The sequence below is a fragment of the Eleutherodactylus coqui genome, chromosome 3 (assembly GCF_035609145.1).
Source record: "Eleutherodactylus coqui strain aEleCoq1 chromosome 3, aEleCoq1.hap1, whole genome shotgun sequence".
NCBI classification, from domain to species: Eukaryota; Metazoa; Chordata; class Amphibia; order Anura; family Eleutherodactylidae; genus Eleutherodactylus; species Eleutherodactylus coqui.
The window spans coordinates 226426369-226438959 of NC_089839.1; the positions used below are offsets into that span (position 1 = coordinate 226426369).

General features: G+C 43.5%; 1 protein-coding gene across 1 annotated transcript; it reads right to left on the reverse strand.

The window, feature by feature from the left end:
- Window positions 1-8458: 8458 nt before the first annotated feature.
- LSM3 (LSM3 homolog, U6 small nuclear RNA and mRNA degradation associated) lies at window positions 8459-12567 on the reverse strand. Its single transcript, XM_066594694.1, has 4 exons — window positions 12492-12567; window positions 11352-11462; window positions 11170-11265; window positions 8459-8889 (listed from the first exon to the last, which is right to left on the reverse strand). The coding sequence occupies exons 1-4, from the start codon at window positions 12510-12512 to the stop codon at window positions 8809-8811; spliced, it is 309 nt and encodes a 102-aa protein (XP_066450791.1). The 5' UTR covers window positions 12513-12567; the 3' UTR covers window positions 8459-8808.
- Window positions 12568-12591: the final 24 nt, after the last annotated feature.

Below are 12591 nucleotides of genomic sequence, written 5' to 3' on the forward strand. Positions count from 1 at the left end.
TCGCATGAAAAATACGCTTGTGTGAATGCATAAATATAAATCAATAGGGCTTATTTGGTCTGTATTACAAGTACAAAAATAAGTGCGTAATATGGATCGTAAACACACCCATGTGATTGGGCTCTTACTCTTATCTGCCTTTATAGGTCTTCTGTTCGCTGACGTGCAGCCTTTATGATCCTGAATTGTGGGACCTTTTGGCTGATAAAGTCAATAAAGTTTGAAAGAAAATGTGTGGAATAAAGGCCCATTTAGACACAACAATTATCGCTCAAAATTCGTTTAAAAGCCATCTTTCGAGCGATAATCGTTGGGTGTAAATGTGCCCATCTTTCACTTTTCTGCCAAACGATGAATTTTAGTTTGGCATGAAATCCATCGTTCGGCAGAACAGCTGATAAGATGGACCGCATATTGTGTTCTGCCCGGGGAGCGCTGATTACATTGTTTCAGCTGTCAGCCCCGCTGGCAGAACAAAGGGAATTTATTCAGAGAACAGCGGGTGGTCTGTTCTCTGATTACAGCACCTGGCGTCTCACATGGTACCAATTGGTACTCATAGCCATTAGTACCAAGTAGTAGTTTATGCAAAATAATCGCTCAAAGACCATCTTTTGAGCGATCATCTTTGAGTGTAAATGCACCTTATGACTCGGAGACTGCAGCTTTATCTTTGAACTCCCAAAAGGCTCATGTGAATAAGTCCATTCAATATAATGTTCATATTTGTGCATATTTGCTGCATCTTGCAACAAACAAACCTCGTACAAAATTCTTGCCGTTTGAATGTAGCCCAAAGGCTTCCCATACAATTCAGATAGTCGATACTCATTTGGTTGACTACCATCTTTTCCATCACCCAGCACACATGGTTTGTGACTGAAGAGAGTGAAAAAACAAATCGCCCCAAAAGCATCCAACAGTTGAAATGCAGCGCCTGTCCCCCGCCATCTGCCGTCACTTAGATGATCGGCGGGATCGGTACGGAGACTCTAAGAGCCCGGGACTGATTTTTGTAAACCTACCCAGATGAAGGATTCCTGCAGCACAGATTCTTAGCAATAGATGCCTTGCAAGCACTTGCAGCACATTGCTACTACGATTATTCTAGGGGGGGGGGGGGGGGGCACAGACTACAAAAGCATTCTAAGTAATCTATCATGTTTAGAGAGGACAATAAGTCTTACTTGTCAACTACTTCAGGCCAGGATGCACAATTGTAATATGTGTGTTACAAAGCATAATGCATGGGGGCGCTACTGTAAATTATTAAAGGGGTGTTCATGTCTAAACTGTGGTTATTTGTCCTTAGGATAGGTCATCAATAGTTGACCAGCAGGAAGTGGAAGTTCACCACTCAGAACCCTCAGTGATCAGCTTTTATCAGACCCACTGTCAGTGTGTACCGTGCTCGAGGCTCACAGCTCCATATACCTTGCAACGGCTTGTGTTAGTAACGCAGGCACAACTTCTATTGAATTTGGTAGGGGGTCCCATACGGTGAACCCCCACCAACTATTGATGACCTATCCTAAGGAAAGATCATCAATAGTTCAGGCCTGAAGTACCCTTTAAAGAATAGTAAAAGTCACAGAGGGGTTCACCAAAAAAAGAGTACTTTAGCTTATAACTACAATATTACGTAATAGTTCTATCAGATCTCTCCGCTGTCCGAGGCTTGTTATACAACATGAAAACACATAAGACACCCTATTCCAAGTTATGGGGCAAGGCAGAGTCCAGATATTCTTTTCCAGAAGGAGAGAGTTAGGCATGATTCACACAAACATATTTGTGCAGCTTATTATGCGCAAAAACTTTTAGCGAGCAATTTGCAGTAAATGGAAATTATTGATTTCAATGGGTTAATTCACATAAGCGTGTTTTGCGCATTTTGTATGCCTAAAATAATACACAGCATGCTACATTTTCCTGCGTACTTGCGCAGAGAAAGAGCACAAATTGAACTAATTAGACCAACTGCCCATTTCAATGAATGGCAGCATAGTTGCATGTTTGTTGTGCATGCAAACTTGCAGTATCCGCGAAAATACGCAACGCAAATGTGTAAGTACGTGGCGCAAATGCACTTACGCCCGTGTGACACTGGCCTCAGGTTGCTGTTGGTGTGATGGGAAGCTTACAAAACCAAGAATCACAAAATATTCAACATCGCCCTCTGTCAAACTGCAAAAAAGTTGTCTATACGAGAGCAAGTCTCTTCTATGTAAAAAAAACAAGCAGCTAATATACTACTGCACCCCATATGTACAGGACTACAACTACTATATTATTGTCCCCTATGTACAAGTATATAGCTACTATAATACTTCCTCATATTTACAAGAATATAACTAGTATAATACTCCTCTATTTACAAGAATAAACCTACTATAATACTGCCCCCTATGTACAAGACTATAACTACTATAATACTGCTCCCTATGTACAAGAATATAACTACTATAATACTGCTCCCTATGTACAAGAATATAACTACTATAATACTGTCTCCTATGTACAAGAATATAACTACTATAATACTGACTCCTATGTACAAAAATATAACTACTATAATACTGCCCAGTATATACAAGAATACAAGTACTCTAATACTGCTCCCTATGTACAAGAATATAACTACTATAATACTACTCCCTGTGTACAAGAATATAACTACTATAATACTGCCCCTATGTACAAGACTATAACTACTATAATACTGCTCCCTATGTACAAAAATATAACTACTATAATACTGCCCAGTATATACAAGAATACAAGTACTCTAATACTGCTCCCTATGTACAAGAATATAACTACTATAATACTACTCCGTGTACAAGAATATAACTACTATAATACTGCCCCTATGTACAAGAATATAACTACTATAATACTGCCCCCTAAGTACAAGAATGTAACTACTATAATACTGCCTCCTATGTACAAGAATATAACTACTATAATACTGCCCCCTATGTACAAGAATATAACTACTATAATACTGCCCCCTATGTACAAGAATATAACTACTATAATACTGCCCCTATGTACAAGAATATAACTACTATAATACTGCCCTCCTATATACAAGAATATAACTACTATAATACTGCCCTCCTATATACAAGAATATAACTACTATAATACTGCCCCCTATGTACAAGAATGTAACTACTATAATACTGCCCCCTATGTACAAGAATATAACTACTATAATACTGCCCCTATGTACAAGAATATAACTACTATAATACTGCCCCCTATGTACAAGAATATAACTACTATAATACTGCCCCTATATACAAGAATATAACTACTATAATACTGCCCCTATGTACTAGAATATGACAATGAATAGTAAAGATTATTTTCATTAGCGTTATGGAATTCTTCCTGTTTTTTGGGAATGACTACCACGTTTCATCCAGCGTGTCTTGGGCCATAGTATCAGTGACACCATTACAGGTTAGTCATATACTGGTTTCCATGCAATCACTGTTTATGACCTGGAGCTGGCAAAGATGTGAGCTGGGAATTATGATGGTGTCATCTCTTGTGCGACTCCAGTGATCTTGGGAATATATGAAGGGAAATAATCTATATAATAACGAGCTCCCGGCTGACGTCTCACCTCCAGTTTTAGCATCTAGGCTCAGAGGGAAGAGCAGAATAGGAGATTCATTCTAGTCGGTCACCTCCTGCTGGATGTGAGGAATAAAAGATAGAAAGGTAGCACAGTCATAAAGTCGGACACTAACTTTTTGAGCTCGATCTAGGGCTCAAACATGTAACCCTACCCCAAAAAAAACCTGTTGATTCCTATTTTTGTGTTCCCCAATTTGGGTGTATAAGCAGTTAGTTGTCCACTTTGAACCCCAACTGATTTACCATCCGCACTGTGAAAGGCATCCCTGCCTCAGGAGCAGTATGTACGCTGCACACCTCTTCACTTCCACAGGACCATATAATGCATCTCATTCCCCCCGGAGAGGACAGCCAATTGTAAAAGATCCCAGCACTGAGACCCCCACCCAGCTGCTCCACTATAGGGGCTGTTCACAGGGGACAGCACTTAATTTTCCAGGGATGGATTTCACCTATAATCCCGCTCAGCTCTTCAGAATAGAGAGGTGAGAAGTTTCACTTACACATACAGTAGAAAAGAAAAAGCCCTCGGCCAAGACTTTCCGAAATTGCTTAAGACGGGGTCAGGTCAGCGGGAGATTACCAAGAGATTCAATTGCACTAGAACAAATCGGGTTAATGAGGAGGCGAGCTGAAGGCGGCATGAACTGTGGAATTCTATTGAGACGGCACAATATCTCATCAAGCCAGACATAACAAGAGAATTCATGACAGAGGGGGACTTAAAGGGAACCCATCCTCAAAACTAACTTATGGTATTGTAGCGCAGAGGCCGAGGACTGTACTTTTATACTTACCCGATGCTGCGTCGTCATCCCTGGAAGTCGGCACTTGGCCTACAAGCGGGACTCTTTTCTTTAGACTAGGGCTGGACAATCAATCCCATTACTAATTCGTCATTTTAGTGTCCTGCGATTCATTGATTTTTATAGACGTGGCTAAAATAATGCCCAGGAGCCTCCAATGTAGGAGAGGCCAAGATACTCAGCACCTGGTCCCCAATAGACCCTGCGGCTACTTCTAAAGCAGCCCCCCCCGGGCTCTCTCCGCTTAGCTGCAGCATAACTATACAAGTGCAGCTATAAGCTTCAACCTGTGCTAAACTACAATTCCCAGCATGCCCTGCAGCAATTTACTGAGCAGTGTTTTGTGGCTGCTGAGAAGATATGTGGACTTATATTTATCTGTTAAGGAAAGAAAGGATTCATTGTCATTAGTGACAGCCACCACTTCGGTGTCCATTTGTTTCCGATATATTTGGCTTATAGAATAACACAGTTCTGTACACTATTCTGTACTCCAGAAATAAGGCAAACAAACCAGAGGGGCGTCCGTTTCATTATTGACAGTGAATGGTTCTCGATCCCATCAGTACCATTTTTCGACAGCTGTGATGAACACCCCCACCTCTGACGTAATTACACAGCATTGTGAAAACCGCTGTAGGAACGCTCCCTCATACAGTATGCCAGAATCAATATACAACCCCTACCACTCTCTTCTATATATTACTGTAAGAAGGGGTGATATAATGCTAATACTACATAACAGAGAGGAGGAGGGGCGGTATAATGCTCATAATATGATGATTATACCGCCCCCTCCTACTCTTTATTAAACAGTATTAACATTATACCACCTCTTCTCCTTATAGTAATAATGTGTAGACGGCAGGGGAGTTGAATATTGACTATAATTAATTGTCCCTTAATTACCTAAATATATATAAAACTGAGAAATAATCAGAAATGTCCCTTTTAAAATAGAGGCTGCTCAAAAATTTACCCCAAAAGGAACAGCCCTGTATGTAGGTTTTGGCTTAGCAGGGAAAAAAAAGTTCAAATATTCATTTTCAATTTTTATTTTTAGGCCAAATTGCAGCCCTACTTCAGTCAGTGCAGACACACTCCCATAGAGAACAGTATGCTTGCACAGGCACTGACTGGAGGAAAGCGTTAGACCGGATTCACACGACCTGGTTGGATTCTGCATGTGGGAGGCCTGCAGCTGATTCCGGCTGTGGAGCCGGCCGGTGATCCTGCGTAGCTGAGTTTTCTGTTTTGGGGATGACTGTGGCAGGTTGCTGTCAGTAATGGGCAGTACAGTTTTTTTCTTTTTCTTTCAATATATATTTGCATCTCCCACGCCATCACTTAACAATAACACGGGTACCCGCGGCCCATGCGCAATGTTAGTTGCGTGTGGGCTGCGAGTCAGACAACTGCAATTGAATTCTATTTTGCTGCGGACTCTGTACATTGAGCATGCTGAGATTTTTCCTCCGCTCAGAGAATACATAACTGGTATCCGCATGTGAGCGAAAAAACGATTTTACATGCCTTTCAATGCGTGCGATTTGTTGTGGATTCCGCAGTAGAATAGGTATCCGGCCTTACGCTCACAGTAAGTGCTGACATTCAGGTTTGACAGTGATAGAACAAACCCTAGCAAGTAGAGAAAGTACTGGTCTGGGCGAGAATGTGTGGAAGTAACTGATCAGTGATAGGAAGCAGAGGGTGGTAATTAATGGTACTTACTCTGATTGGGGCCCCGTTACTGCTGGGGTACCACAGGGGATTGGTTTTGGCCCTATTCTTTTTAATATATTTCTTAATGACCTGGTAGAAGGATTGTGCAGTAAAATATCAATATTTGCAGATACAAAACTATGTAAAGTATTTAACACAAGAGAGGGCAGAATGTGGTTGCCAGAGGATCTGAATAGGTTGGGGACTTAAAGGGGTTGTCCCGAGGCAGCAAGTGGGTCTATACACTTCTGTATGGCCATATTAATGCACTTTGTAATGTACATTGTGCATTAATTATGAGCCATACAGAAGTTATAAAAAGTTTTATACTTACCTGCTCCGTTGCTGGCGTCCTCGTCTCCATGGAGCCGACTAATTTTCGCCCTCCGATGGCCAAATTAGCCGCGCTTGCGCAGTCCGGGTCTTCTCCTCTTCTCTATGGGGCTCCGTGTAGCTCCGCCCCGTCACGTGCCGATTCCAGCCAATCAGGAGGCTGGAATCGGCAATGGACCGCACAGAAGCCCTGCGGTCCATGGAGACAGAGGATCCCGGCGGCCATCTTCAGCAGGTGAGTATGAAGACGCCGGACCGCCGGGATTCAGGTAAGCGCTGTGGGGGTTGTTTTTTTAACCCCTGCATCGGGGTTGTCTCGCGCCGAACGGGGGGGGGGGGGGTTTAAAAAAAAAAAAACCCCGTTTCGGCGCGGGACAACCCCTTTAAAGCTCATTTGCCACTTTTTTGCTTAACTGATAACTATAAGGTTCTGCACATGGGCAGAGGAAATACATGTCCCCATTACACACTAATGGGGAAACCAATGGGCAAAACTGATATGGAAAAGGACTTGGGGATTGTAGTTAACCGTAAGCAACCAGTGTCAGGTAGCTGCTGCCAAGGCAAATAGGATCATTTGGGGGAAGAGTCGGCAAAAGAGGTCTTAGGGCTCATGATAAGAATGTTGTTCTTCTTTACAAGTCACTGGTCAGACCACCCATGGAATATTGTGTACAGTTTTGAGTACCGGTACTCAAGGAGGACATATCAGAGCTTGAGCGGGTACAAAGATGGGCCAATATAGTAATAAATGGAATGGGCGGACTACAATACCCAGAGAGGTTATCAAAATTGGGATTATTTAATTTAGCAAAACAACAGCTGCGGAGTCCCGATATATTTATACATAGTTATTAGGTGACAATACAGAGATTTCTCCCATGATCTGTTTATCCCCAGGACTGACAGTAACAAGGAGGCGCCCTCTTCGTCTAGAGGAAAGGTTTCTATACCAACATAGAAGGGGGTTCTTTACTGTAAGAGCAGTGTGACTACGAAACCCTCTGCCTGAAGACGTGGTGAAGACAAATTTGATTAAAGAATTCTAGAGGGGCCTGGTTGTCTTTCCTGAGCGATACAATATATTATTTTAGAATCATTAATAACTTCAGAAGGGTCAGTGATCATTCCGCTTTCCAGGCTGAAGTCAGGAAAGATTTTTTTTTTACCCTTAAGGCCTAGTGCACACGACCGTGACAGATTCCGCAGCGGAGACCGTCACAGCCGCCCCCTCCCCCCCCCGAAACCCTATACTTACCTCCGGATCCGCCGCCCCGCATGACGCTGCGGAGCACCTGCGCAGTAGAGCGCATGACGCGACGTCCGCGTCATGTGACACGCCCGCAGCGTCATATGACGCGGCTGGCGGGGAAGCGGCTTCACGCTATCTTCTGCAGTAGCACAGCAGAAGATAGCGTGACGGCCGGCTGCCATTGACTCCAATGGAAGTCGTCCGCACGTACACCCGCAGCAAAATAGAACATGCCGCGGGTGAGGATGTGTGATTTCACAGTGCGGCATTTCGCACCATGAGTATTGCACTATTAGGCTCAATAGAACCTAATAGCTGCGGGGCAATGCGGCGGATTTCCACCACGTAATAAGCGGTGGAAATCCGCCCGTGGGAATTAGCCCTAAAGAGGAAAACTTGCTTTTTCCCCCATTGGAGTTTTCTTTGCCTTGCTCTGGATCAACATTGGGGGATATTAGGCTGATCTGGATGGATATAGGTCTTTTTTTTGGGCCTTATATACTCTTACACCCCCAGACTCCAGGTCTCTTACTCTACAAGCACCACAACTCAGTGCAGCATGGTGCTTATAGGATGTCATCGATCATACTGCCACCTAGTGATGGGATTGCTTCATGACAACCTCAGTTCTTATTCTGCAGAGTGCATTATAATAAAAGAAACCTTAAAACATCAAAAAACACAAAACCAACACTGGAATCAGTTATCTTTATTAGTCACTCCCAAAGTAAAGCAATTTTTCTGAGTACAGTAAAACCTGTACTTGGTTTTATGTCACTGCTGCTCAACATAAAACTTGTGTTTTTCACTTTCACAAAAGAAAAGCCCAATTTGAGATAAAAGTAGAACTGCGGCATCCGCCAAGAAAGTGGAAATAGTTAAAGAAGACTCTAAATGAAAAACCGGAGTGGGAAGAGGATCCATATTTTGTATTATCTTCCTTTTGAAAACACAAGGAGACGGTACAAGCCCAATGAGTGAGCACATGGTTGGGGAAAGTATGGATATCCTTGTATTGAGGACCCCCGTTGCAGCCCAGATTCATCAGCCAACCCTCAACGGAGGAGCGACCAGCACAACGCCATCACCTCTAACAAAAAGCATGGGGATGTTCCTCTTCGTGGACTGGAAAAAGGGAAGAAGAAGAAAAAAAAGAAATACTCAAAAAAAGATCCCATAATATAACAGCACATCAAATGTGACCCGCCAGTTACAGCGTGGCAGAAATTCTTAATGGTAAGCAGATGTGCTGAATGACACTACAACATGACCTCATTAATGCAAGATATCCTCTAGCCACAGGATAACTTGCTGAGTAGGTGGTCCAACCATTGAAACTACCAATCCTGAGCACAGCATCCCAAGTGTCCAGGAATGACCATGATGGAAGTCGCACATGCGCACTGACACTCCATTAAAAAGGCACCCCCCCATGTTTAAATGGAAAAAAAGGGGAGGGGGGCTTGAAATGAACTAAAATTGAATACTCCCCTATCCCAGCAGCTACTTGTCCAGCGCTGCAGCCTCAGTGCCCGCTGCAGAGTACCCAGAAGCAGTGGCGGGCACAGTCACATGCTGTTCATTGCGGTCACATGCACAATGACCACCCACCACTTCTTCTAGGTTCCATGCGACAGCCAACGGAGGTGCACTGGGAGCGGTCAGGATAGGTGACCATTTCATTTTTTAGCATTTTAAGCCCTTCTAATGTCCCAGAAAACCTCTTTAATTTCAAGGGAACTGAAAGACGAAGTCGAGTGCTTGAACTCTGCCATCTCCAGTGGGCCCTCCGAAATGAAAGGAGTGACAGCAGCTCTGTTCATTCCTGGACACGATGGTCGCTGTGGAGATATCAACAGTCGGACCCTCATCGATTGGCAATTTATTCCCCATCAACAGGATAGGGAATATCTTACTTTGGTGATACAACCCCTTTAAGTTTTCACTATAGACTAGGATTTGCAGCAGACAGAAGGTATGGTGGCAGAGCGCTGAAGCCCACCTTGTGCTAGCCAATAGTGTCTGGACCTTATGGAAGAGAACTTCAGGGGGCGCTTATGAAATGCAAGAAGTGTTCTACACATGCCGGTACACTATAAATGGTAAAAAGTGTCTCTACTTATATATAGTCTGACATTTATGGGGTACATGAGGACCCAGAAGGAGAGGCCCAGGCAATGAACACCTTTGGGAGGGGACAGATTTAATTTTTTTTTCCACTTAAATGCATGTAATTTGGGCTGACAATCATTTTTGTAATCGCATTTCATGAAAGATGTTGCAGTATTTCTTTCTGCAGCTTCTGCATATTACACACATATATATATATATATATATATATATATATAGACACTGCAGCCTGAGTCTCAGTAGATCCATCAATGTGCTTGACTGATGGCTTACGTTATACAGAGCAAACAGAAGCTCAGATAGTCGCTCAGAAAAGCTGCTGAAGCGTACGAACAACAGTTGCTTGAAAGCTTTTACACAGAGTGCCTATTGTCCATTAGTTTGCCGACATGTCATTCGTAGACTGCGATATCCATGCAAATTAATTCACAAGTTGGTCGAATAGGAACGGAGGTGAAGAGACAATAACCTGGTTCAGGGTGCAACCATCCAAAATAGGAGGGTTTGTGAAATCCAGCTTTCTATTTGTGAAATGAATAGCCAGCATAAAAACACATTTTGGGGTGAAGGACCCCCTTCATCAGTCTAGCTGGGAATACTGCAGTTAGGGACTGGTGGAGAGTATGGTCCTAACTGCTATTTATTGGTGCTGGGGCATCCAATCTCAGGACGGTTGTGGAAAGAGTGGTGAACTAAACTGATGAAGGGGCTCCGCCCGCCCCCCCCCCCAAAAAATGCATTTTTATTGCTGGCTGTTCATTTCACAAACTCGTGTATTTTGGATGGTCGCGCTGTGAACCAGGGTCATTGTCGCCACCTCCATCAGATTTGTGCCCAGTATTGGCTCGTTCATCTGGTTGGCATCACCTCCACCTAACTTGTACTTCTATCCGTTACAATAGGGTTTCTTTAGCCCAATGGACCCCAAATGTCGTTCCACTTAACCCTTTTTCTACTTCCACCTCCTAGTTCAAACATGAACAATTCACTTTACATCAAACGATTTTCGATCAACCAGCGACTATTTTTTAGCTTAGCTGAAACTGAAACGACTAGTTACTAGTGAGCAAGTCATCACTCAGCACCCTGTTGGAGACCATATTTATATGGGATGACTGCCTTACTAGGAAGTAGACGACCCCTTTAAGCTTTATGACCATGCAATTGGAAACCCCTATAAGGGCCTCTCTATCTTCTGGTTTATGACCTTGAGCAAATAAGTATTAAATCATCCTGTACTGACTAATTTGAAGACCTGCAGGTCGCCCCAAATACCTTGTAGATCTCCTCATAGGTTTCCTCGTCGATCTCTATGGTAGTCACGGTTTCTTCTACATCCCCCAGTATCATGTTTAAATGCTGATCATAGGCCTGTATGGGAAGAGGGGGAGATTAATATAGGGACAGGCCAGCATCTGTAATAAACACCATATAGAGACTGCAGACTGGACACATACGTGCAACCGCCCCCTGAGCTCTCGGTCATTTCTCATCTTCACATAAATGCGCTCATCTAAGCTCAGCCGGATCAGATCGAGGGGCTCCTCCACCGTGTTTGTGGTCTGCTGCTGTTTAAGAGATACAAAAATGCACAATATAAAGAGAAATCCAACAAATATATAAAATTAGATCAACTATGTGTCCCAAGATTTACATTGTATATCCCATACTGATCCTGCGTTACATCCTGTATTATACTCCAGAGCTGCACTCACTATTCTGCTGGTGGAGTCACTGTGTGCATACATTACTTATCCTGTACTGATCCTAAGTTCCAGCCTGTATTATACTCCAGAGCTGCACTCACTATTCTGCTAGTGGAGTCATTGTGTACATACATTACTTATCCTGTACTGATCCTGAGTTACATCTTGTATTATACTCCAGAGCTGCACTCACTATTCTGCTGGTGGGGTCACTGTGTACATACATTGCTAATCCAGTATTATACTCCAGAGCTGCACTCACTATTCTTCTGGTGGTGGAGTCACTGGGTACATGCCTGTATGATACTTCACCAGCAGAATAGTGAGTGCAGCTCTGGAGTATAATACAGGATGTAACTCAGGATCAGTACAGGATAAGTAATGTATGTACACAGTGACTCCACCAGCAGAATAGTGAGTGCAGCTCTGGAGGATAATACAGGATGTGACTCAGGATCAGTAATGTATGTATGTATGTATGTATGTATACAGTGACTCCACCAGCAGAATAGTGAGTGCAGCTCTGGAGTATAATACAAGATGTAACTCAGGATCAGTACAGGATAAGTAATGTATGTACACAGTGACCCCACCAGCAGAATAGTGAGTGCAGCTCTGGAGCATAATACAAGATGTAACTCAGGATCAGTAATGTATGTACACAGTGACTCCACCAGCAGAATAGTGAGTGCAGCTCTGGAGAAGGTTTTGTAGATTTCACTTAGAGAACTACAAGTCACAGCACACCTCTTCCACGTGGGAATAAACCATTGTGGCACACAGCAAGTAAACCGAACTCGCCAAACCGCTTCAACCCGTCCAGGGACCACAAAAACCAGCCACCCTTCGCTCCAGCAGCCACACAATACCAGCCCCGGCTCCCTCTCTCACCTGTTCCCCATCATCCGCCATTTTCAATACCGCGCTCAGCGGAAGAGGCCGGTCGCCCTGGTAACAGAACTCTCGCGAGATTTATTCGGCTGTCTGCGGC

What these genes read in the sequence shown, in the direction of transcription:
- LSM3 (XM_066594694.1), bottom strand. Translation starts at nt 12,512, where the DNA reads ATGGCGGATGATGGGGAACAG. An exon ending in TGGCGGATGATGGGGAACAG is followed by an intron (nt 11,463 to 12,491) that starts GTGAGAGAGGGA and finishes TCTCTTAAACAG; the next exon opens with CAGCAGACCACAAACACGGT. An exon ending in CCTATGAGGAGATCTACAAG is followed by an intron (nt 8,890 to 11,169) that starts GTATTTGGGGCG and finishes CCCTTTTTCCAG; the next exon opens with TCCACGAAGAGGAACATCCC.